General features: G+C 36.7%; 1 protein-coding gene across 5 annotated transcripts in view; it reads right to left on the bottom strand.

The window, feature by feature from the left end:
- The window catches only part of FNBP1L (formin binding protein 1 like), a 60,141-nt gene that overhangs the window by 16,470 nt on the left and 16,006 nt on the right, over window positions 1–27,665 (bottom strand). For all 5 annotated transcript variants that reach the window (XM_072932510.1, XM_030279184.4, XM_030279186.4 and 2 more), the window contains exons 2-7: window positions 11,818–11,933; window positions 5,211–5,264; window positions 3,596–3,743; window positions 3,130–3,192; window positions 1,789–1,893; window positions 431–559 (exon numbers count right to left, since the gene is read on the bottom strand). In XM_072932510.1, coding sequence (XP_072788611.1) covers window positions 431–559; window positions 1,789–1,893; window positions 3,130–3,192; window positions 3,596–3,661 — 363 coding nt within the window. In that variant the 5' untranslated portion in view covers window positions 3,662–3,743; window positions 5,211–5,264; window positions 11,818–11,933. The remainder of the gene's footprint in view (window positions 1–430; window positions 560–1,788; window positions 1,894–3,129; window positions 3,193–3,595; window positions 3,744–5,210; window positions 5,265–11,817; window positions 11,934–27,665) is intronic.

Here is a 27,665-nt window from a genome sequence, read left to right as displayed (position 1 = left end):
CTCCAATGCAGCTGGTTTTCACCCATGCATGAGATCCACGAAACCACAGACACCTCAGCACAGCAGAGCATTCAAACACACACACAAGGATCCTGAGAACTACTGATCAACTCTTATTAGAATGATTGTTTTAAATGTCTTCTGTCACCCAGACGTCTCAAGTGTTTATTTTGCCAGACCCTTTCAGGAATATTTAAACAAAGAGTCTACAAAGTATAAAATCTTACAGAAAATGCAACCAAGTATTTTAGTTAGAAATCTAAGCATTAGTATGGTAAGCAGTCTCATGGAAAAACACAAGTTGTCTCAAGATTATGGTAATTTCTTGATAAAATGATCCACTAAAATCAAAAAACCCAGAGGTTTCATTTTAAAGTCTACTTCTTCTTTAGAAGAGGATCAGACATACTTTATCAGTTAATTCTTTTACCTTGTAAATCTGAGGAATGACAATGTAGTAGTGTTTGTGCTGTTCCCCATTAAAATTCTGTAGTTGTGCAGCATATTCATTTTTGTTTTCATCAGCCATGTGTGTGCGGAGGTTTAACTGTTGCTTAGCCTAGCAGGAAAATGTTACCAGGTTAAACATGTCTTGTACTTAATGACACACAGCATTATTTTATCAACTATGCAAGAACAGCAGTCACAAGTCATCAAAACCAACATCCTTATAACTCAAATATAAAAAATGTGAGACTTGACATATACTGACACTCCAAAACCTCATTTGTTATATACAGAGAAAGCAACAATCACTCTAGCTCCCTTAGCCAGACTGATGAAATGTGTATCCTAAAACCCACAGAAGTGACTGATCCTATAAACCACAAAGTACCAAATATAGCAGACAGCTGCCACTTAAAGGAAGACAATCAGCACAGCCATCCAGAGGGACTCTCATGAACTTTAACACAGCCAGGTGCCAGGTCCTGCGTGTGAGTTGGAGTCATCCCAAGCACTAACACAGGCTCAGAGAGAATGGGTTGAGAGCAGCCCTGAGGAGAAGGACCTGGGGGCCCTTGCAATGTGCACTCACAGCCCACAAAGCCAACCCTGTCCTGGGCTCCCCCAAAAGCAGCGTGGCCAGCAGGTCAAGGGAGCTGCCTCTGCCCCTCTGCTCAGCCCTCCTGAGACCCCAGCTGGAGCCCTCAGCACAGGAAGGAAATGGACCCTCTGGGAAGAGTCCAAAGGACGACATAAAAATCATCAGAGAACTGGGGCACCTCTTCTATGAAGATAGGCTGAGATTTGGAGATTTTCAGCCTGGAGAAGCAAAGGCTTTGGGGACATCTTAGAGCCCCTTCCAGTACCTAAAGAGTGTCTATAAGACAGTTGAAGAGGGACTTTTCACAAGGGCAGGCAGTGACAGGGCAAGGGGGAATGATTTTAAACTCGTAGAAGGCAGGTTTGTATTTGACACTAGGAAACAATTCTTCACTATGAGGGTGTTGAGGCACTGGAACAGCTGCCCAGAGAAGCTGTGGATGTCCCATCCCTAGCAGTGTTCAAGGCCAGGTTGGATGGGGCTTTGAGCAACCTGGTCTAGTGGAAGCTGTCCCTGTCCATGGCAGGGGAGTCTTCAAGGTCCCTTCCAACCCAAACCATTCTGATTCTGAAGCACACTCCTATCCTGTGCTGTCTCACACGTCACTGGAACTTTGATTTCACATATAACAAGTAAGCATATTTAATACACAGTGTTACACAATCAATGAATATTGTTTCAGTACCGATGATTAACATGAAAATGAAATATAATTGATACTAAAGAAAAGCCATCACCCTTACCTTCTCAACATCAGCCTTTGTCGCATTAGTATCATTGTCCAGTCGTTCATAGCTTTGCTGTGCCTTCTCTGCCTCTCTGCATTCTCTCTCAAATTTCTTTTTGCTCTACAAAAGGCACAAACTTACTGCTTCAACAGCCACTATTCCCATTTGGTTTCGTACATTAATTCTGAATTCTAAATATCAAAGCTTCCACTTAAATATCTTAAATTCACTAAGTCTCTTGAAAGGAGCACATTGTTAGCACAGCAACTAGGTCAACTAAATTATTTTGAAGGCAGTCTGAAGGACATATCTACACTACAATCATTATCAGTATTCATGTCAAGTGGCACAGCTATAGGTAGCACAGACAACAGTATTCAATATACTTGATGTTCTCTATATGTGGCTGTTGTCAAGACAACTATTGTAGGAAAAATTGTTGCAGAAGTTCACATCTCTAGAGAGAAACTGCAACTGAGACTTTGAGCTCTGCTTCACAGCAAAGTCAGGCAACTGAGGTTAGTGTGTCCCTTAAAGGCATCTAAATGTATTTAAAAGACTGACTTTGCACTCAGGTAAATACAAGGCACTGTATTGTTTGAGCTGAACTGTGGGAACTATCATGGTGAAGAGATAACATCTAAAGCTACCACATCTGCTTCTATTCTGATCCTCTGATGATGAATTAAACTCTTTGACATGACCACAACAACAAAACAGAAATTCGTTTCTCCAGTATTGCTTCACAATAATCTGGATCAAAGGTATAATAATTTTTTAAGACAGACAACCAGAATATCAGAATGCATCTTGAACAGACTTGGTTGAATTCTATATTTTCTTATCTTTAAAAGCATTCGTTTCAAGAAAAAGAAGCTTATAGTCTGTCCTAGAGACATTCACTTCCTGCATTTATCTGTTAAATAGATAAACTCTACCTCCTGAAAGTACAATAGTCTATAGTGGTATTCTTGAATATACCTTGGAACAAGCCCTCAAGCTCAAGTCAAATTCAGTGACTTAAAATTTCATCTCCATATAAATACACTGCCATTTTTAGGAGCCTGAGGAGAAGCAACCAAAGTCTGTACCCATGTTAAAATCAGATTTCTATATACTGGTTATGCTGGAAAAAGCCAAGGCTTCTCTCAAACATAAACAAAGAATATGTTTACAGGAGATTTTTTTAACCAGGGAGCTGTAAATACATTGAACTGTATTATGTTACTAAATTACTTGGACATTCAGTAATATACCTAAGTATTAAATCTAAGCAAAACTGATGAAAACAATTCCACTTACAGCCTGTATACCTTATTTAAGTTCAACAGGAGTAAAATCCAAACACAAACTCACATTATCCATCTGTTTCCAGCACATGTCCAGATACTGCTGAGCCTTGCGCCCTTCCTGAAGATGCTAAAAACACCACAAATAAATTAAATTTGCCTATATTTTTAGTATTATTACCATTAATTAGTCCCTGCTCTAGTTGACCGCCTATGATGTGCAGTATCTTCCACAAGCTAACTGTACTCTTTGGAAAACATTACTTAACATGCAAGAATTGTATCACAAATACTGTGGTACACTGGCAAAAAAAAAAAAAAGGTTACTAGCAAGCACTGTCTTCCCAAGATAATAATTTTTTAGGTTTAATAACTGTATTATAGTATACAACATTATAGAAAATGTGTTTTATAAATGTATTACAAAACCTATGTATTGCTGCGTTCATCAAAATAGGTAAACAAATACATCAGTTCACTAAAAGACATACATCTTGATATCCTATTTTCAAATTTAAAACCACAGAAATTACCATTTTTCTCTCAGTTTTTAGGTCGTGAGAATATCTCATCAATTCTCCATACACTCTGTGTCCCATTTCTTCTGCAACTACTTCTCGCTGTCCTGCATAGTCATTCAACTCGTTGAGGATGTTAAAAAAGGCAATACACGAAGTAAACCTGACAGAAAACACACACACACAAAAAGTTAGACAGCTTTTTAAAATATATTTTTTTTATTATAGTCTGTATTCCTGATTAAATAAAAAAATCATAGACATTTTACAATAAACCTTCTCTTAATGCTAATAGAGTTAGAGTAGAAACACAAGCTGGGAAAGCCTATGTTAAGCCTAGCACGTACTGTATGTTGCAATGTCTCTTCAAATACGTTTTACAAGAACACGGGGTTGGTGGATGGAAAAGAAAGAAGAAGAATACTACCTGGCAAGCCCTGGAGTACAGTGGTATCTCCTAAGCTGCCCAGGGAGGGGCCTGAGCCTGGGAACGGATACATACATCCCTAGGCTCGGAGGCTGAGCTTGCTGCAGAGATGATTGCTTGGCAGTCTTGAGGGTGGAACATGCCAATCAAACCACTCCTATGCATCCCGATGCATTTTACAGAACAAGTTTGCTATCAGCTCTGGAGACAGCTGCCTGTTTGCCTGCCCACCTCTTGGCTGGAAGTAAGGTGCCACTATGGCTGGCACTAAAAAGGGGGGAAGAGGAGGGGCAAAGGGTAGAAAGTGTGTGTGGAAGGGAAGAAAGGAAAAAAAACAACAGGTACCACATTAAAATATACATCTTTCTCTCTTTTAACTGTGGAATACTGCCATCTCCATAGGCTTGGCTTTTGGGAATTTCAAATGCCACTCTAGCACTGGAAAGCCTATTCCCTCAGGCCCAGGATCTTTACATAGTTAAAAGAGCTAAAAGAAATCCTACTGTGAATTCTCAGGCACTCTGCTCAATATGTGCTCTGGATGCAACCTGAAACTTGTCCACTTTTTTTATTTCCTAAGACTTACCCCTAAAGAAAAAAAAGTATTGTGCTTTTTCAAATAAATTTTTTAAATGGCTATTGAATGGACAGCAAAACAAGCACATTTTTGACAAGTAAAGTTGTTTAGCACAAATTGTTCCTTCCTCTACCATTAGACAGACACTTATTTTGTCTTCGGAGTCAAAGCAAGTCAGCATTTAAGAGCTCCTCTTGCCCGTAACATGACAATTTGTAAACACTCATGTCTCACTATAGAGATGCATAGCTACATTTATATTGCCATAAAAATGCATTGAAAATCTCTATTACTAAGCAAAAAAACAAAGCCTAAGGACTCATGCTTGCTTTTCTTTAAAAAAACAATACTAGTCTGTACGTAGCAAGCTAAACTTCTGCTTTCAAAACTTCAGTTACCCAAAGATTAATTTGGAAGGGAGCAAGTACAATCTGCCATGTCTACTACATTAAAATACCAGGAAGAGTAATCATGCTTAAGAATTATAGCAGAACTGTAAGAAGCCAAGCACAATTCTTTTGTTGTCATCACCAATTAAATCCTTTATCTTAAAAAATCCATAAAAGAACAGCATATACTGTTAGTTCTCACTTTTTACACATAGAACTTGAAATGGACATTTTTACCTGGGTTCCTCATCTTTTGGTGAGCGTTTAGGACAGTACTTCTTAACCAGATTTCTGTTAACGAAAAAAGATCCTATTTTAGAATCTCTTTTGAGAAGACACACATAGAAAACTGCATGAACAAATTATTTATCTTTAATGTTTTATGAACGTATCTATTCCCTCTGCCAAATAATAAGTGCCCTTGAGATAATACAAGGCTGAAATCTACCATATTATCAAGTTTTACACCCCTTTGACCTAGAGCAATTTGCAAGTATTTTAAAACATCTACTGCAGTGACTAGACATGAAATGAAGAGTTGGTTATTTAACATCCTTTTCCCGCATGCAGAAGGCAGCAGATGAGGGCAAGGCCAATGTAGGACCACAGTGTCACACAGAGAGTGCACACTGTGTGCTGTGCCACGAGCACGGAGTTCCATTCCTGAAGTAAGCTCTGAGTACAGATTCAGGTCAAAGATTTTAACCAGGGTATTTCCAAATCTTTCATAAGGACACAACCAGAACAGGAGAGAAAACATGTCTTTTCAGAAAAGAGATATTACACTTTGTCCTACCATCAGCTTTGCAAATATCTGGATTTTAGAAACCAAGCAAATCTCTAGAATCCACAGGACCAGCACTTCACACAGTATCACAGCCCAATTTTTGAAAACATTGACATGAAATTACCTGCTTATCATAGAATGCAGAGAAAAAAGGAATGGAGGAGTTAAGAGAAGATTCTAGGAGAAAAAATCTGGCATGCATGTTTTGTATTTCACCTGTCTCTCTGTAACTTCAGTTGTTACCATTATGAACTACCGTACCATTAAAACAAAGGTGCTAATTCTACTTTCATCTAAAATAACCTTGTATGATTTCTCAAATCCATTTATCCAGAAGTCATCTCTATGGTACAAAAGCCCACACAGTGAGATTATGCCCAGTCCCAAAATATACACCAGAATATGAGCAGGGAGTTGGTGTGGAAATAGTAAACTTGGATCTTTTGCCTGTTTCTATACCCTCTGAGACTACAAAAAAAAAAAAACAACCCAACTATGGTAAGACAGTCGGGTCCTTTTTACATCAATATGTACTACGAAAGAGAAAAAACACTGACTTTTAAAAAATTATCTACACATTTTATAGTACCCTCTATACTGAAGTTCAAGTAAGAATCTCTTGTCTCAATTATCTACACATTTTATAGTACCCTCTATACTGAAGTTCAAGTAAGAATCTCTTGTCTCTATCCCAAGAACCCACTGCCTATTGTAACATTCTACTTGGTAGGGCTTAAATGCAAAATATTTTTTAGGAAAACAGAAAAACAAAATAGGAAAAAAAAAGAATAATATTTACTAAGTAACTTTCTTGTGTTCCATTTTCCCTTACATTTCTGCTTTGTTCCTCAGTGGTTATTAATGAATAGGAAATTCCTAAAATTCATCTTATTTTTATTCAGAAGGTGAAATGCATAACACACATACAATTCTGCAGCTAAGCAACCATGCATGAGCCTTTTCAAGGGAAGATTTTCAGAGCTGTTAAAAATGAGAAAAGAAATCACTTACTAAAGCCATACAGTTCAAAAACAGCAGGAGGGAAGGGTCATAAATACAGATTATTTACTACTGTGCTGATTTCTGTTCTGGTTTCATTCTTTAATGCAATTGTTTACTATTTCTAGAAAGACAAAAATATTATATAATTCCTTCACCTAATAACTGCCAGTTCCATTAGTCAATCCCATCTACCTTTGGATCAAAGGGACACACAGGTTTGAGACACTGTGATCAGGATTTAACAGCACAAAGTACAATAATCAATGGCAAAAAATATGAAATGACAAGCAAATGCAGATTTTAAAGGTCAAAGAAAAAGACAGTGTTCATGTGAACAATTATGCATAGATAGCTTTTCCAATAAGTGAATACCAACACCTAATTAAAACAGATATTAAATTTGAATTGTTGAAAAAGTACAGGTTGACAAGCAGCCAGTATGAGCATGGATTTGAAGAGTGAAGCATTCTTTCAATGAGGAGTTAGCTGACACTTATAAGGGGGCATAACATCCTCTGACATTTCAGTCTAAATCCATGCCTAATTCTCAGAATTCAGATATGGATCTGGACTAGTTTAGAAGGAAATTGTACAAGTAATTGCTGATTATCAGAACAGAAACAAATCTATAAGATTAATGCCTTTCCTTCCTATGAAAAGTGCAGCTGATGACACTTTAATAATCTTTGGTAGTAAAGTTTTGATGGCTTCTATCACACTCTGCCCTACAGCCAGCCATTTTGTGGCAGACAGGAATAATCACATCTGATTGTGCTGCTCCTGTAATTTTATTAATCTCACTTCTTGGTATAAATTGGTCTCAGGTCAACACCGTGAGACAGGAACCTGATTTTTAAGAGAAGTACCACCTCAGTCACCTAGACAGAAGTTTCAAAAACCACTTCAGTTGATAAACCTGAGCAGTTATCGACTCAAAACTAAGTATTCTTCAGTCAATTAATACAGCACATAAAGAACAGAAGCAGCAGCATCAACAAAGTACAATTTCTATTAAGGCATCAGCTCAGGCACTGTGGTATCTGCTTATACTAAATCACTACAGCCTCTATAGCATATTATAAATGAGCCTGGTCACAAACTTTTTTTGCTTTCATAAGTAGCTAAAATTGCAGTAATTACTTAAAAGCATTTCCTATTTATATGTAAAGTAATGGTTTCAATATAATTCTGATGTCTTCAGCGACTGCACATCAGTATTATGGACTGGGTGAAAACAGTAACAAATAATTCTGTTTAGTAACATCTCATCAGAAACACTGGAGCAATCAATCTTTAAAAAGTGTAATCTGGACTTCGAGTTTACAAAGCTGAATATCCTTGGAACCATTAAGAAATCACATGTTTAAATTTATGGCAACAGGACTATAAAAAACCTGCCACAACCATATTTGAATAGTAATGAGCAGTGTAAAATCTCAGCTCCAGTCAAAGAGAGTTGTGAGAAATGATCACACATGGTGATAATCTGAGTATCCAGCTTCACATTTGAACTTACACCCATTTTCAAAAACGTTTCCAAGATTATACATATAAAAATGTGGAAACTAAGTTTCATTAGACATATGCATATATTCATACTGTATTTATAAAAATATCACTTACAACAGTATGCAGAAGAAACATAAAAAACAGATTTAATCAGAGTAACTAGATATCTCCAGAGGTCACAATGCACAATTTTAATGGGCAACAAACAGCTCAGGAACAATCATAGCTATTTGCTTTACACCAACAATAGAGAAGCTGACCATATTCAGAAATTTTATTCCATGGCAGTTTCATCTCCAGCTGCATGTATAACTTGTATTACTGCCTAACATCACAGAAAGTGGAACTCCTCTGTCTGCTCGAGTGTCATAATGTTTTAGACAGGATGAAAAAGGAGTGAACATCCAGAATTATTTTGTGTGTAATGATGTGGAAGAAAACAGACCTTCACATTGCCCCTTTTAAGAAACAATGCTGGTCAAAAACAGCATCTGAGAATTCTATTTAAATATTTAGTCTGTAGTAATGCCAGTAGTTTGGCACATACTAAATATCATTTTTTTCCAATTACAAAATAAAAACAAATTAAACAGTCATATCATTAAAATGGAATGTGTTAATGTACCTTGCAATATCTTTGTCCTGATTCACATCCCCGTAATTCAGTAACAGCCTCTAAAAACCTTTGCAAACCTTGTGGTAACACAATACATTAGTTGAGACCTACACCACACAAAACTTTAGATTTTCCATTAAGTTAGCTCAAAATAAAAATTACAAATTAAAATCAAAATTACAAAATCAAATTACATTTCCTTTTTTGTTTCAGAACACGTTATGCTGCAGACAAAGATAAGACAAGCTGTCTAAGGTGTTTTTTCCCTCCACAAACAATTGATGATTCCCCAATTTTTCCTGTAATTTTTTCAGTACAAAAGAAGAATAGCAAGGAATTACTTATAACTAAAACTAGCATTTGGAAAAGTTATCACTTCTGGAATTACTTGGCAAGCATGAGATGCAATACCTGCATACAGTAAGAATATATGAGGAGCTCAAACAGCCCCTCATATGCTGTACATGCAGCACTTGCCCTCACCTAGAAGACCTGGAAGGGCTGTTGCACCTGGGAAAGGGTCATCACTAAATTGTGACAGCATAAAGAAAAATAAAGGTTTCAAAATGCAAGGGTATACACAAAGTGAATGTGAATTTCTGCCAGGAGACTGACTCTAATAAGTGAAAACTTATGAAAAGTTCACTCAAGTTTTAATCCTTGGGTTTAAGTCTATGAGAATAAGATCCATCAATGATCTCAACAGGATGTTCATGGTCCACCCTGAAACCAAGACAGTAAAAAAATACTGCCATACATCACTAGGTGTATCTCCTGACTAAACTTGCCTTTCCTTAGTCTCCCATCCAAGGACTAAGAACTACCAAGAGATGACCACTTGCTGTACTGTTTATACTCTACTAACCAAGATTATTAATCTCAGTTATAAAGTTCATTCTGAAAAGAGTCTCACACACTCTTTTTCAGATCGTTTTCTATTACAAAAGGAAGAAACAGTGATACACAATAAATTTCCATTAGGGATATTAATACCTATCTCACAGGCCATATGCTGCAAATATTAGAATTCACCAGAACCACAGTCCATCCCACAAGATCTTCTCTCTCAGAACTTCCCAGGAGCAAGATGCAGGCTGGCTAACTCTTCCAAAGGTGTCAATTTTGCTTGATCTCAATCCCTCCTGGCCTCATAACTATGTTACATAATTAAAAACAGTGCGTGTCCTCAGGAGCAATGATGGCTGACATCAAGTTATCATGAGACAGATCACTACTAAAGAGTCAAGTCTCCTCCAAAGAATATATATGCAAGAATATCAAAGAGTAACTCATGAACTGGTCTACTGGCAGAAAATCAGTCACCCTCTGATGTGTGTGCTGTCCAGATCCTGGTGGGAAGCAGGCAGGACGTGCATGCATGCACTGCATAACGTGTGTGCAGCAAGACCTGTGCTTCCCAGAACTGCCATACTTACTGCACAGGGACAGTCACTCCAGTCATCTGATAGAAGGGGTACTTGACAAAACTCTCATTTTTGAAAGACACCTCAAGAAAAATCAATAGTTTTACCCTGAGTAAAATGCTGAACAGAGAAGATTTCCTATTTTTAGTCAAATCCTGAAGCAATAATGTGGAGTCTCATCTTGCTAGCTGTGGAATGAACCTTTAGATACAATTAAGCAAAATGGCATTTGTTAATACTATTTAAGGAAAAGATCTTGATAGAGATCTATGGAAATAAAATATATGTCTATTTTTTAACAGACAAACTGAAAACAAATTAAAACAGGGCTGCAAACTGTGCTGTGCATGCTTTGAATTTTTCTTTACCTCCTCAACTTCTTCTGTACCAGCTTTGGAAAAGTGGTACTTCTTTTCTTCCTTCCAAGAAAAAAAATTCCTTTGGTAAAACAATGGGTTATTATGTTATGTGAATATATACAACTGGGTGAAAAGAAACTGATACAGAAATCAGCAGCCCAGATACCGAACATCCATATCCTCAGCTGGGAATCTCATTACTGTATTAACAAGGAAGGATTTCTCAGCTCTCTATCTAGTGACAATCTGGTTTGCAAATGATGAGATGATGGAAGAAACCACAGGAGAGAAGCTGCTATCAGTTTCAGTCTGACAAGGGTAGGCAGCAGCTTCAGTCAAATCCCCAAAGGAATTCAGGACAGTAAAGATGACGGTGAAGGCAAAAATGGCAGTGAAGGCCAAGTTCACAGGAGTGTCATACTTTAAATTTTATTCTTCAAGCACTGAGTCCATTGGTAAAAATCCACTTACTTTATTTTGAAGAAATAACTTTATTCTGAAGCAGCCATTTCCTGGCTGCTGTTCTCCTTGTATGATCCCTGAAGGGAAATGCCTATTGGACCTAAAAGATGTTTCACTTGGCAGCTACAGAACAGAGCTAAGACAAAGGGTGGCTGGGTTACAGTCTCACCCAAAGGGACAAGACCTGCTATGGAAAGGGTGTACTTTAAGGACAGGAAGGTCTTGTTGTTTTCTCAAGTTCAACTCAGTTATTTCAATCAGATTTCTTAAAACAATGTAGTGTAACTCTTGCCAATTCAACATGAGAAATTAATTAGTAGCAGAGGCACACACATACACATTCAAGTGTAAATACAGATAATGCACTTTAGAGCAAACATGCTGGTAGTCAGTGCAGAAAATCACTATTTTCCTTGTTTTGAATCTTTAATTTTAAGCTTTAAACTTTTTTAGTTCAAAGATCTGAAGGGTGGGTGGGAGAGAAGGCAAAAACAAGCAAGCAAGTGCACATCCAAAGAAAATTTTCTGTTTTGGACTGGTCTGTTGTGAAAAAAGCTAGTGATCTAATTCAGTCTGTAAAAGAAAAACAGTCATTAATCATGACATTTCATACTTGCCCACCAAGTGATACAGTGATTTTAAATAACTTTTAAGATCCTCTTGCAAAGAAAAAAAAAAAACTTACCTCAGTTGTTTTGCATAGTTTTGCTCAATTTCTATCCTTTCTTTTACAAATTTTGCGTATTTCTCCAAGAAGTCAATGCCCCACTGCGTATGCTTGTCCAAGTTATCAAACTGATCCTTTAAAAACAAAAGGAAACAAAATTACCCAGAATTAGCTAAGAATCACATCATATCACATAGATTTACACATCATATATTTGTAAGCTGTGCTCTGAGGGAATGCTTGCTAGTGGGGTAGAAGTCATTCAAGCTATAAATCAGTCAAATGTGGATCAGCCATATACCAGAACAGTAGGTTTCATGTGCAGGAACAGATCTACCTCTTCTTATAAAAACAGCTCTAAATACTTGCATGTTAAGCTGTAAGCAGCCTTTCGTCACTTTCACAATGCAAATCTCTCTTCTCAAAACCTTTTATTTCAAAAGTGTACCTTTTCCACCAAGATAACAGACCCTACCAAAGATTACTATTAGATAAATAAGAGACAGCTCACAGAAGAGATATCTGACAGCTTTGAAACGCAGTAAGTTATAATTTCATTGGATACAAAAAATTACGTTCACTCTTAGGATTACCCACTGAAAGAAAAATAAAAAATTTTAGCAGCATGAATAAATTTTGGTGTAGTCTGCATATCGAAAAAATTTATTAAATCAAAACTATATACACAGCTCATGATCAGATTCCAAAGAAAGCAAATCTGTCCTTAGTAATTAAGAAAGTTACATCAAACTAAAGGCACAAAACAAAAAGGAGAAACAGTCAAAAATAAACTACATTTCAAAAAAAAACAAGTTGGAGAATTTTTAATACATTAAACCACCTTCAGTCTTTCTCTCTGTATTGATCAACAGGTGGAGGATACACTAACAAGTTGACAAGACGGGACAAGTTGAAAAGTCAAAAAACAAGTGGAAATATGGGCATTAAGAATTAGGCAGGAGAAAACAAACATACAAAATACCACCTAGCAAATAGTTTTAGTCTAACACATACTTGCATTTTATGCTACAATAATCCACCACAGTGACAAAATCAAGGATTTTCAGCTTACAACAGCATTTAAAATTAGCAGTTATTTAGTAATCCAAAAAGACAAGTAACTGAAACATCAATCTGTGTCTAGTAGAGGCTGAATCCAAATACGCTTCACAGTAAACTTAAAAATAAAAAGCAAAAAAAGCTAAGGAAGCAAATAAGTTCAAAGTTTAATTAACTTGCACAAAAAAAAAAGTTCTGAAAGCTGTTTATCAGAGGCTATCTCTTGCAGACTCTGTGGCTTGCCTGGACCTAATGAATGATGTAAACTTCTAGCACTAGCAACTTAAATTCAATTTCAACATGCAGTAGGATGATCTACAGCTAAATCAAAAAAATGCCATAAAATGCTGCAAGACTTAAGGAACGCGTATTCACTTAAAGAGATACCAGGTGAACACAGCTACCAAAGAAAATAAAAGTAATGTAACAAGATGAAGGTTGCTTTCACTGCTGCCTTGTAGGTCCCAGTATCCTACACCACGGACTAACTAACAACCACAGCCATGAACGCTTCAGTCCGATGGCATGCAAGTTCTGCCCCCAAAAGCATCCATCCTGTTCTGCCACCAGCCTCTGCACCACTCTCTCCACCAAAATCACAACCCCTTTCCCTGCTGTTTCATCACAGAACCACAGAAACAGCCAAAAGATGGGAGAGGGACTGAAGACAAGGTTTCAGTGTATTTGGGAAACCGTGGCCTGTATCTCACATTATTCTGACATGCGCACTTTGCACCAACTGGACATTTCCACTCAAAATAGCTTATGTTAATAAAGTGACATTTCTGATTCTGCTTTTAGAGAAGCTGCACATGCATTGTTTGAGTATGAGAATAGGCAGACAACGACCAGGCTGTGGCATCAAACCACATTTGCAAATATGTGTAAAAATACATCAATCTCAGAAAGCCTTTCTTTTTTATACTTTACTCATTTGTGTAATCACTCTTACAAAATTAACCTAGCATCCAAAAGTAGTTTGGAAAAGATGCTTCTGGCATGAAGTCAATACCTAATACCATTAAAAAGAACTGACTTCCTTCAGCACACAGCAGAACAAAGCCTTTGCTGTCCTACTTAAGCTCTTTAGACCACAAAGCTCTCATTTGCTGCTAAGGTTTCATTAGCATTAGGGAACACCACATTACTTATGTTTCCAAACATGCAACCAGAGACAGTGGCTTTCCAAATATTTTGGTGCAACAAAAAAAGACTCCACTGCTCAAACTTCCTTCAAGATCTCCTATTAATATGAAAATTACATTTGACAAGCTATCATGCTTTACTACAAGCATTTCATCACTGATCATGTAACAAAAATATCTTTTTTCCCTGAATGCCTCTTCTTCATGTGATTCTAGAAACAGTATGTTCTGTGCAAAGACAGCTTTGTTGGAGCTTCACAAGCTTTCAAATTCTCTATAAACAATAAACCAGTGAATGAAAATGTTTGTGGTCATAAGAGGCACCTTACACTGTTTTGTAAAGCCACTGAGATAAATGAGCAAAAGATAAAGGCAACATCAACAAATAAGCAAAAAGGACTGGCCTTTTCAGAAAGGCTTCCAGAGGGGAGTCACAAATTCACTTATTTACTTTCAATCTCTATCCAGAAGCTCACTTTTGAGCTCTGGGCCTCAATTAAGCAAAAAAGCTTCCTTTTTGAACTGAACACAAACAGCAAATCTTCCAGACTGCTACAAAGGAAATAGAAATGATGTCCTCAATGGAAAAAAAATCAGGCAATGGTGTACAGACAAGAAAACAGACCAAATAGTTTCAATAAACCTTAGGTCTGTAATTTCAAAATAAATATATCTGTGTAGTAATTTGGCTAACTCCTTTATAAGAAATACGAAAGCTGCATTATCAGAAAAATGTTATTTAAAAAAACATTATATCCTACAATATCTGGCTATCTACGCTTTGATAATGAAGCATGTTCTCAACACTATTTCCAAGCAAATATATTTGCTGTTTGTCTAGTAACTGCCCACACCCCTTGCCAGCTGAGCAGAAAATTTTTGTAAAAAACTTTATTAAAACTTCAGCTGACTATTATTAAAGTGATTAAGGTCAGCTAATGGATGGTGGCCCTATGTAGAAACTGCCCACTCAAAAGTGGAATGTAGTCCAAAGCCTCTCCAACACAAACAAACAAATCTGACACTTGACAAGAAGTTTGTAGTAGGTCAAAACAGACTATTCCAAAACAAATGTCACCTACCTAAATTTTACTTCCAGATTATTTACTGGAACCACACATCAATGTTATAAGCACTCCAGGTTTGCAGCTCTAAACTTATCATGTGTTTGCAGATACCAGGAAGCTTTACAAAAAAAGCAGCTGAAGCATCAAAGCCAAGAGTGAACCTGACTCAAACCTGCACCCAAGACAAAACAGACTCTCCTGGGTTAAACTCGAGATTTACTTTCCTCCTCTTACTGATACTTGTTTTTTCTCCAAACAAGCCTTAAGAACCAATAAAAAGAAAAACATGGGAGATCTCTTCAGAGGGATGAGCAGGCTACAGCATAAATACTGGACGTTTAGTCTTCCCAAAGCTACCAGTCCAGACACTGGACTAGTGTGGGAGTTTCAAAAAAAAGCCATTAAACAAGATTGAGATTTTTACAGGGTTAATGTTCCCAGCTTTCATGGCCTTCAGAAAGCAATTCTACTTGTATTTAAAGCTAGGATTGTGGCATTATTCTTTAAAAAATCCTTCTGTGTCACTAATTTATTCCTTTACAGTATGCAAACTAGCTATCTGCATTAACACTGAATTGCTTTCAAATTAGTCTCCCATTTCACTGACCTCCAGACAATACAGCTGAAAGTTTTAAGAATCACATTAAACATTGAAGTACATTGACTTACAATTTCAGAAACCTATCTCAATTAATTACATCTGCAATATCTACTTAATAAAACATTTTCTTTGAAATGAGGATACTTTGCATTAATTATTCTACCATCATTTTATTCTCTATTGACTCAACTGTTCATCATTACTTCCATACTTTTATCTGACCAGAATTTTAGTCCACAGTTACACAAGTGATCTTATTTGTACTTTTGAAAAACTGTCTCAAAATGAGTTTTTTTGCCGATTTTTGTTCTCCAGACTGCACAGCCAGTGTAAACTTCCAAGTCAGTGAGTGGGAGAATAAAAAGTCAATCCTGTCTTTTGCTCTCTAAATTCTTAGCCCTTATGTAGGTTGGTATAAGGAAATATGTACTATGCCAGTGTTCAGAGCATGAAAAAGCAGCAACCAGGTCTTGGTTCAGGGGAAAAAAAAAAAAAATCAAACCACTTGGCATCAAAAAAGCCCCCCAGCAGATTTGTGGATATAAATATTGTATTTTATTATCACCTTACAAAAAGCCATTACTTACTTAACCACAAAACTATAAGTGCACAGAAAGCCAAGTGAGAAAATGTGGGTGATTAGATAACTTAATACCAATCTTAGCAGTTCTTGTTCACTCAATTTATGCCCATTACATCCAACTCTATTCAAGAAGTTAAATATTTTAAGTTACAAAATATTATTGACTCTTTAACACACTGAGATTTTATAAAACTCCTATAAAATAGCTGAATTATGAAACCTTATGCTTATGATTCACTGTTTTACTTGGAGGTATCTCCACGTAAATTTCTTTGTTTCAAAAAATGAAACAGAACAAAACTAATATCTTACAGTGTTTGTACAAAGAACTACCTGATGTGTTATATTAAAAGTTATGGGAACCATAATCATCCATGAGTATATTGATGAGAAGTCACCAGTATTATATACTATACCTTTCCCTTTTTGTCTTCAGGACAAGTTAATTAGAAAATTGTATTTTAATTACAGCATGTCACACTAATCTACTTCTGACAATACATTTCAGTTTCTCTTTGTGGATACCTCTTCACTGTCTGTTTTGGGTTTCTACTTTTGTCTCTATCTTTATGCATTCCTGCTTCCTTTTCTATCTTAGGATAATAGCTCTTTTATTTTACTGTCTGAACTGATTATCATTCCTTTGTATTCCTGCCTGTTTGTTTTCATAATTATCAATTTGGTCTAGACTTTCTTCCTTGCAACTGCAATGTGCTTCTTCTAACCAGGCAGACAAAAGCTGCTTCCAGCTAAACAGTACTTTATCTTTTCAAAACACCCTGTTAGCTCCACGTCTAAAAACTAACAAAGAGCTGTTATACCAAGAACAAAAAATAAAGTGTTTTGCTTTTCTGCTTTCTACAAGTTCTGGATTGTAGCTCCAGACTAATCTGCAAATTGTACCTCATTCTTCTCCAAAAACAATCTAGGTATTACAGCTGAGAGAGGAAAAAATGTTCTGTGAGCAAACTTAAAGGCTAAGAATTTTATACACTAAAAGATTAATATAAATTAGAAGGTTCGGGGCTGCAACATCAAAAGCCATCAAATGCATAAAGCGACACTGGAAATAAAGCAGAGGCACTCAGACTAAGATGAGAAAAAGAAGTTATACATTCATATCCATAAACAGTACTTTACATTTTAATTTCATATTAAAGCAGAAGTTCACTATAGATTGTACAGGATACTGTGAAGAAAATCTGCTAGTCTTTTTGAGTCTTGAAAAGAAGAATAATGCCTAAAAAGAATTCCTGAAAACAGCTTGTAGGTTGCCATTCAGGACATAGAGCTACTTTGTTTGCAAAAATTAAGACACTGGTATTAACAGTACACTATGTTGTAGCTTGAAAATATTTAAGAGAAGCTCTGCTAGAAATGCACTGTGCTTAAAATGCAAGAGGAAAACAACAGGAATTTAAAAATCACTTCTAGCTGGACAAAATACTACTTTGCTCTGATGGATGAAGAATTAATAAATTCATAGTATCAACACAGTATGAAAAATCTATTTGCCTGTTAAGCTTTAGCATATATTTTTGAAAAGCAGTATCACTGTCAACTTTAATTTTGAAAAGTCAGTTTCTATGATTAGAGAAACATTTGCATGATAAAGTGACCAAAAAGCTCAAAAAAATACTGAAACTCTGGAGATCTGGCCACACTCTAAGATAATGCATACAGCAAATCAGCTTTCTAAAGCAGTGCTAAAAATGGAGAGCTGCAATTGAGGAAGAGAAAGACAAAGACTGTTCTTCCCAATAAAGATGTCCTCAGACCTGCAGCAAAGGAACTGCTTTGGAAACTCTAGATGAAAGTCAGGTCTGGCAGGAGGGGATGTCTTGCTTGAGACCTAACAACTTCACATGTGTGACACATTTAGTTTCCAGGAAAGAGCAGGAATCTGCCATAGACAGAATATGTATGGAAACATTTTAGACTACTTTTGAAATGAGCAGCCATAATTACAAAATAATCAAGTTCTGCTTCTAGAGATTAACAGATCAGCTGAAAAACATTAGAGATTACAGCTGTGCACCCTAGTTCACCCATGCCACTGAATGGATCAGAGTTGGACTGATCATTAGACTTTACCAGCAATAGTTTCCTACCAGCAACACGAACTGATTGAAAAAGTTCACAACTGGGACAAGGAACACCAACTTTAAGGCATAAGAGGAAAAAAACATGCTGCCACTGAGGGTATCTCATCAACCACTCCTATTTGCCCGGTTAATAAATAATCTCCAGAATTCAGATTCTTAACAGATGGTTGCATTCATAAGAACAAGAACAGTATCTCTGCCTCACTGTACCATGATGCAAAGTGAAGTAAGGAAAATGTCACTTCTGTGCAGTACCTACAGGTGTGCTCTCTTCTTCACTCAGATGACCCCGCTCTGTAGTCCCACAGCCTGCCACACACTGCAGGGAGGGCTATTCCCTAAACACACCACATCTTCCTCCCCAGGAAGTTCTACCAACACAGTGTGTAGTAGCCAGAACACAATTCCAGGCCTCCTTCCTCTCTGCTACCCATCATAGCCTCTTCACACTGCACTTGTCAATGAACAGACTCCACTGTGGGTGTGTATCTGCTATAACATCTTTACCTACAAGCTAGGAAGGAGGTAAGTACTGTGTCCCAAGCAGTCAGAAGGGGTTCCCTTACCACCACCACTTGAGAAAAATACAAACACACACACTCTCATATGAAGTATCACTAGAACACATGCCTATATAAAATATAGATCAGGAAATCCTACTTTTTAAACTCGATCAGAACCCATTCACTTAGCTTTTCAATCTTCCCCTTAATTTCATTCAACTTGTAATTGGGAGGATTTTTTTTAAAAGAAACTTAGCCAAATTTTTTTTCACATATGTTCTTAATAGAGATTGTTAAACTACTTGAGTTTTATCTGCATTTGAACCAAAGCTTAATTCTGAAACACATTCTATTTTAAGCTTAATTCCCACACTAATTTAAAACAGACCATTTTCAAACATCTCTATCCAAGACAATAGCAGATCACAAACCATGTATTTTCAAACATTATGGAATTAAAATAGTTGGCATCTTAACACAGGGGCAGTATTACACTTGTCTTGTATGTACAAAGGATAGAATTATGTCCATTCCCCCAAATACCAAGAAATCTTATTTTCACCATAGCCAAGCCAGAAAACAGGCACTTCCTGAGTCTTCTGGGAATGGCTGAAGGTTGTTAATAAACAGACTGAAGCATAAGTACATTTTAGTCCTAGTTATGTCACTTGAAATAGGAGACAGGAAGACTATGTTTAACCCTAAATGAAGTAAGTGTGATATCATGCATCACAGTAAAAAAATGCTACTACTGTTTGTACAATGCTTAGAGATGCTGTTGCTCATTATAAGAAAGATCTCAAGAAAATCCCATCTTTCAAGTAACACTAGAATAACAGATTATAAGGCAGTGAGGCTATAAATCAATGGAGCAGCAGAATACTGAATTTGCTGTATGACCAACAGCCATGTGAGGCCTCATGTGAAACAGAAGTTCTGTGCAAAACCAGCACATTTACTGCATGATTAATGGCAGCCTACAGAAAATCAGTAAGAACAAATTATCTGCCTTGGAAAACACTAATGCAAGACTTCTATTTTTGACTTTAATTTTTGTGTAAATAATCATTTAGTTCTTCAGTTACAAAATATTATTACGTTACTTGACACTACTCTATGTACAAGGTTAATGTTTCAATGTATGACTAAAGAACCCTTGATGAAACTACTGAAACCTTTCAAAACTTTTAAATGCCTCTCCATCAACTACAGATACTTCCACAATATTATTAAAAATGCATCCATGAGAGACTTGACTGAGCAAGCAACTCAGACACTCCCCAGTTCTTGCACATGCAACTTATTCTGTTTTTGCATTCTGGAGGATCTGTTTTTTCAAAAATTGTACAAACAAGAAAGGGATCTCGCCTACTGACAACTTCTTCAGTGAAGAGTTAAATTCCTGCTCTGGCCAGTCTGGCACAGCATCTAACAAGCACAGTCTGCACTGAATTTTTCCTCTCCATATATTAAGGGAGTGAACAGTGCACTCAAGACAAGAAGGGAGTAGACTCAATGTTACAAAGCGAGGCAATAGGGGAAAGACGGAAGGTTTCCACATTACAGAACACCAAGATGCCCTACATCACAAATTTAGAAAACAAGATCCACCAGCTCTGCATGTGCACACACTACTCTGTACAAGTTGTATTACAACATGTCCAGCTGCAATACCACGAGACCCAGCTTACACTGCAATATTTAGTGAGTTTTACTGAACTGAAATGTGACATTTAAAATAACTTAGTTTGCATATTATTTGAGGCTATTCTATGGACTTTGCTACAGTTTAAAGTATAACAGGGTCGCAGTTCTGAATTCATCAAAAAGCCAAGATGCTTGATACAAATTTAAAACAAGGAAGTACTTTCTGCCAGATGGGGGAGGTGAAAAAGAAGGGAAAATAGCAACTTCCCTCTCATCTAAATATCACTTCCCTGTATTTATCTGCTCAGCTATTAAGCAGATGTAGGATACTTAATACTACTGACTTAAAAGTTATAAACTGTTTAACAAATATGATGGAGAAATCCCAGGCAGACAAGTGAATTTAGTGTTTCACCCTTAAAAGATGCACCTTTAGGCTTTGTCTCAATAGAATATTCAAAAATAACAGAACCTATCTAGTATGGGTTGAATCATATGTTTATGATTCTGACAATTAGGGCAAATATAGTGTAAAAATACCTATACAGAATCCAGGCACTGAATATCACCAGTAGAACTTCATTTTAACAGATAGCAATGTATATTCCTTATAACTTTCCGCATATGTATTTAATGAAGGTGCACACAGAATCTTAAATTCTTGTCAACAGTTCCCTAAAAAACACATTTCATGGCACTATTTCTACACAGCGACTGAGTGAACAATGAACTCATAAAATAAAACTTACAGTACAAGGATATAACAAACATATCCTGCTCTTAACTTTATTTCTCACAACAGTTGTAATTACAATACCCAGTAAAACTACAAAAATTTGGTACAGGAGTAATATATATTGGTTCTTCTTGTAACATGAATCTTTCAGCTCCAAGCACAGAGACCCAGACAAAACCTCCTCATTCAGCATAGCTCTGAGATAAACTGTCTCAACTACTCTCTCCTCCTACATCCAGAAGCTGTAGTTACTCCAGCTGGAATATGAGAAGGTATTTCCTAGTGTTACTATCAGCTCCCATCAGACGAATTTTAGACAAAGGCATAAACCTTATATTTGTTGCTATTGGTATTCAAAAGATACACTTATAACTTCATAGCTTGCCAACAAATATTTGCTTTTCTAAACCACTCAGTAAGATACCTATACACAAGTATTTTGATCAGCCCTTCAATTTTATTGAATTAAATCATTAGCCTTTTATGGTGTAGGATGGGCTGCAAATACAAACAGAATTAATCACCATGGACTGTTCTGAGCACACTCCCCACTAAAAGGGAGTAGACACTGTTCAGTACTTCAGAAAAGCAGAGATCACGGGACCAGTTATGTAAATAGTTACAGAACTGGAAGGCTGATAACTGATTTGCCATATGCTGTTTGTTTTGTCAGCCCAATGAGCAAGAGGATTTTTCTGTAACAAGTCCTACCTAAAAGTGAACTTCCCTTTCCAATGTCACCTGTGAATACACTTCAGTGTTCAAGAGAAGGACTACAGAAGCCACATCTTCTTCCCTTCACAGATATATTGCTAACAACAGTAAATATTTTTCCAACTTGATTATAAAACCAGATCCATACACTTAAGAAGAAATTAATATGGCGGTAAATTAGAGCATTCCTCTATTCTTTGGAACATTATTTCAGACAGATAAATATCCTGACAGAAAACAAACCAAACCCATACACAAACACCAGCACAAGAAAACAACACCCAAAACCAGAAACCCAAAATGAAATGAAAACCACCACCACCCCCCATGTCCTTTATTTGCAATGGAATCTACTGTACTCATTGTTTTTGAGGCAAAATCCGTAGTAACATTAACGTAACTGAATAAAGAATTTAAACCAAAACCAGATGTTATTACTGGCACCTTCAAAACAGTGGAATTTTTCAAGATTTTGTGATTCAGATAACATTAAAATGTAAGTAAATTATGCTGCATATCAGTTTCTCTCAGAGATTTTAAGATATAAGCCCAGAAATACACAGTAAAGTTCTCCTATATTTCACCACAAACATCGAAATCATAACTTCTATTGTAAGAATAAAATTATTTATAAAACCTTTATTTCTAGTAGAAATGTACTTCCTCTGATAAATCAAATAGTACAAAAATACTTACTTTTCCCCTTGGTTAACAAGGCATTTTTCCTTAAATTACAAAGAAAACAAGAAGAATGATGTAATTTAACCATAAGCATTTGCACTTCCATTTAAAAAGTTACAATTTCAAAAAGGTAAAGCAACCCTATTACAGCATATTTGAACACTGAAGTTGCATTTACAAAAGCTGAGTACAAGGTTCAGTGTTCTGAAAAGAAAACCCACACTTTTGAACTGTCATAGCTAGGTTCCTCATTCTTTCCAAAACATGTACCAAGTCCAAACTCTTAACAGCTCATTCTTCATACTGTTTCTGTAATCCAGCACATTAAAAAGACAATGGAGTCCATAAATACATTCTACACCACTTCAGGAGCTCCAAAATGAAAGCAAGTAAATTTATAGCATAATCAGTGTCCATACTTTTGAAGCAGTTCAGTACTCACATTCAGGACAGAAATAAACATGAACAACAGGGTCACACTGGCAATAGCGACACCAGACTGCACCAATTTCTTGTTTGAGAGCAAATTTATTTTTGAAAGTCAAATGAATAGTCAACATAGAAATTAAAAGGTACTTCAGCAGAAGCAGTTATTTCCTTCCTGACTAAACTGATAAAACCAGAAGGGTATTCACACTATAATCCAGTGGAGATCTCAACAGTATAGATGAACAAGCACCAAATCTCAGTACTTTATTTGTGACTGGACCTCAATGTTCAAAACTGGGCCCAGTATTTTCAGCTTATTTATCAATGAGCTGCATGAAGGGGCTGATGCCTCCTCAGCACATTTGCTGGTGACACAAAGCTGGGAGGAGAGGCCAATACCCAGGGGCTGTGCAGCCCTTCAGAAGGGCTTCCACAGGCTGGAGAGGGGCAGAGAAGAACCACCTGAATTTTACAAAGGCAAATGCAGGCTCCTGCTCCTGGGGAGGAACAAGCCCAGGCACCAGCACAGGCTGGGGGCTGACCTGCTGGAGAGCAGCTCTGCAGAGAAGGACCTGGGGGTCCTGGTGGACAACAAGATGTCCATGAGCCAGCAGTGCCAAGGACAATGCCAGGAAAAGCATTGTGAGTGTGCCAAGGGAGGTGATCCTGCCCCTCTACGCAGACCCAGTGAGGCACATCTGAGGTGCTGTGCCCAGCTCTGGGCTCCTCAGCACAGACAAACAGGGAACAACTGAGCAGGGCTGGCACAGGACAACGGGGACGATGAAGGGACTGGAGCATCTCACCAAGAGTGACGGGGGGAGCTGGGGCTGCTCAGCCCAGAGGTGACAGAGGCGCCTCAGCAGCGCCCGTGGGTGTGCCAAGGGAGGCGGCACAGGACGGGCCCGGCTCTGCTGGGTGCTGCAGGACAAGGGACAAGGGACAGAAACTGATGCACTGGAAGTTCCACCTGAACACGAGGAAGAAATTCTTTAGTCTGAGGGTGGCTGAGCACTGCAACAGATTGCCCAGAGGGTGTGGAGATATTCCAGAGCTGTTGTGATGCAACCCTGTGCAGTGTGCGCCAGAATGACCTTGCCTGAGCAGGAAGCTTGGACCACTGTGGTCCCTTCCAACCTTATCCATTCTGTGATTCTGTGACTGAAACAGAAGCACCTTTGCCAGTTTCTTCCTCTCATAATTTCTCAGGATTTTTTATTCTTCTAATTTTTTTCAACTCTTCTTCATCCACTACTTCCCTTTTCATTCCTTCTTTAACCCTCGTTTGCACTGCTTACCCTTCTGACGTAACTTTTTAGAGTAACTGTTTACTCTAAAAGCAGATACTGAGAACATTCTTCCTGCCTTAATAAAGAAATACTGTGGGAATCCAACTTAACAGCAGCATTTTAAACACTGTGCTAATTCTCCATGCAAAGCATCTTGTTCCACTGATCACAGCCACAGAAAAACTACTACTGTAGTAATAATTACTAGGTTTCCCTCCTAATGACTTTTCAGTATTAGCAAATCAGAAGTAATAAAAACAGTAAAAAGTGCTCAATGATATAATGCAGATGAAGTTCAAAATTCAACTGCAGCAAATACTGCAGATCAGAACAGTAATTTACTACAAATTCACTATGTAGAATCATAGAATGGCTTGGGTTGGAGAAGACTTAAAAAATCACGTTGTTCCAAACCCCTGCCCTAGGCAGGGATACCTCCCACTAGACCAGGTCACTCAGAGCCTCACCCAGCCTGGCCTTGAACGCCTCCAGGATTTTGTACTTTTACTTTCCTTTGAAAAAACAGTTCTACCCAAAGAGCCCCGTGAAACTTAACACTCCTTATTACACATTGATCTGGAAGTAGAAGAAAGTGGCAGCCTTTTTGTCACCTAAAGAGATAACCTTTCCTGTACTTTATGTCATTGCCACACCACATTCATTATGTCCTTTATGGTAAACCTAATTATTTGTGATTTCATTCTTCAACATAAAGTGCTACTCGTCCCTTTACTAAGCACTCATTTCACTAGCAAAATATTAACAAAAAATCTCTGTAAATAATGGTCTAGGAACTGTCAAAGAAACACTAAAGAAACTCTGACAAACAGCCTCAAATATTGAATAAAACATGACATAATGGGAAAACTAGAATCCATTTCTTTCATACTGCATAAAACTGTTATATCTTTTATTACATTGACTATAAAACTGAAACCATCTAATTGCACATGGGAGTTTAAACTTTGTTTTTAACATTAGGGCTTGATTAAAAAAACACTGAAAATTTATGTCTCATATCTGGGGAACCTTAACACTTCATATCTTAGCAAAAACATTAAACTCAGTGATTAAATCATGCCAACTTGTAATCAAAAATACATAATGATTTTGTGGTAGAAAAAGATTAAAGCAAATGCCTTTTCCCCAAGTGTCTCTTTTCTTAGTTTTTATGTCATTACATAACATTGTGTAAAACCCTGCATATCTTTTAGAAAGAAAATTAATAAAACTAAAATTAAATGTAATTTATTTAATTAATTTGCAACAACATTCTGAATTCAGTGCATCTTCAGCATATACGGAAAATTAAAGACACTCACCAGTCAACAACTTTTTTCTAAAGAGAATGATTTGGGAAGGAAACTATTTGGTATTATTGTCCCCATCAACCTCAGAGAAATACTAAATATTTAAAACATTCAAAAGATAATTTATCAAAATGTATTTGACTAAATTTTGAGTGTTCTTATGGTATCACATACCATATCACAAAAGAAGTCACAAGGATTAATTTCCCAGATGCCCTAAAATGCTTTATAAGAATATGCAAAATTATTACATTTTTTAAGGGAGCAGAATGCACAATTTGCATTTAAAAAATCACAAGGCTAATTGTGAAAACAATATTTGTTTTCATATCATAAAAAAGCATAAAATACTTAAGTGATAAATTGAAATACATTGAGTATTTTACATCAAGATTAAGTATATCCACTACCAAGTTACAAAGCAGATTAGTAAACTGAAACAAAGGCAGCAAAACTGGATAAAGTAAAAGTTGAGACTGTATTATCTTAACTTCTCAGCAGTAGCCTGAAACAGCACTTTAGCAATTACATTCTCAATGCAGTTTTCAGAATGCTAGATTTCTTCTGATGCAACTTCAGCCTTCTGTGAATTGAAAATAATCTTGTACAGTCTAGAAAGACTTCTGTAGGGAGAGAACTACAGAAGAGAATGATTACTGCTTACAATTTGACCTTCTCATCTGAATCATTCAGAGAACTAGACTGGAGCCCAAATCACTTAAATGAATAGAACCCTGATGTTAATATCATGGCACACGGGTTAAGTCTTGGTATTTCCTAAACTGCAAAAAGAAAGCCTATACTTAATATAACTTACAGTTCCCAAAGTTCTACTGGACTTGGTTCTACTGTGTTAAAAATACAGTTTTCAAACTAGTTTTTATATGTATAAGCATGAACCAACTGACATGAGATGTGCCCTGCATTAGTGGCATTAGTCCATCAGGCTGGCACACATCTGGCATTAGTCCATTAGGATGGAAAAACTCATTTTTTTTCTGGTTACATACAAACACTCAAAAACTTTTATGACTCTCAGGAATACATAGTAGCACAAAATAAATACTTGCATTTCCAGCATTCCACAAACCAGTTCATTCATACAAACAAATATATCTACTAGTTACTTCATAGAAACAATGTCTCTATGAAGTAACTAGTTACATATTAAAGTATGTACTATGAAGTAACTTGTTACTAGTTACTAACTAGTAACAATTTTGTTATCAACAATAACATGAGAGCAATTTACAAATAATTTAATGCTCTCTATACTGTCGTGGTTCTCAGCACCCACCTTAAATGGTTGTCACCAACATCAGTGTAATTTTCTTTACTTCCATGTTAAAATCATGCTGAGATAACATGTACTAATATCTAAACAATAATACTTTTAACTAAGCCATGTATGTGATTGACACAGAATTTTGTTGGTCAAGATTATTGCAAACATTTCACATCAAGGATTTCAAACTCAACAATCAACTAAAATGCAAATTAAAATGTTTTTCACCCATGCTGAAAAATAGTTTTCCCCACTTCAATAAAGAACTGGAAAGACTACACAATACATTTATCCCAACATCTGCACAGTAATTTCTGATTTCTGAATCTGTATATCTTGCCAATAATTCCTCAAATTTTTACAATTCTAATGTATAAACTAGTAATATATTTTTTGCAATAAGCAGGTGTAATAGGTAAAGAACTCTAATAGAAACAAGTAGATTCCCAGAAATTACAGCAGAAAACTGAGTAGGAGTTAAACTGAGCCACAACATCAATAAATGCACAGTTAGTAGGCAAATACTGACATGAAATCACACACATAAAATTGTGAAGAAAATATTGAATAAAGGGTTTTTTCCAAGATGTAACTTAGGATTCCTAATATTACTGTAGGGCAACAGCACACCAAATGTAATTCTAATAACTACTTGCACCTGAAACAGTAAACAGTTTACAGCCAAATAAACGTAAATAGATAAGAAATACTA

Source organism: Taeniopygia guttata, chromosome 8 (assembly GCF_048771995.1).
Source record: "Taeniopygia guttata chromosome 8, bTaeGut7.mat, whole genome shotgun sequence".
NCBI lineage: Eukaryota > Metazoa > Chordata > Aves > Passeriformes > Estrildidae > Taeniopygia > Taeniopygia guttata.
Note: the sequence above shows the minus strand (reverse complement) of the source record. Positions and strands in the feature narration are given on the sequence as shown.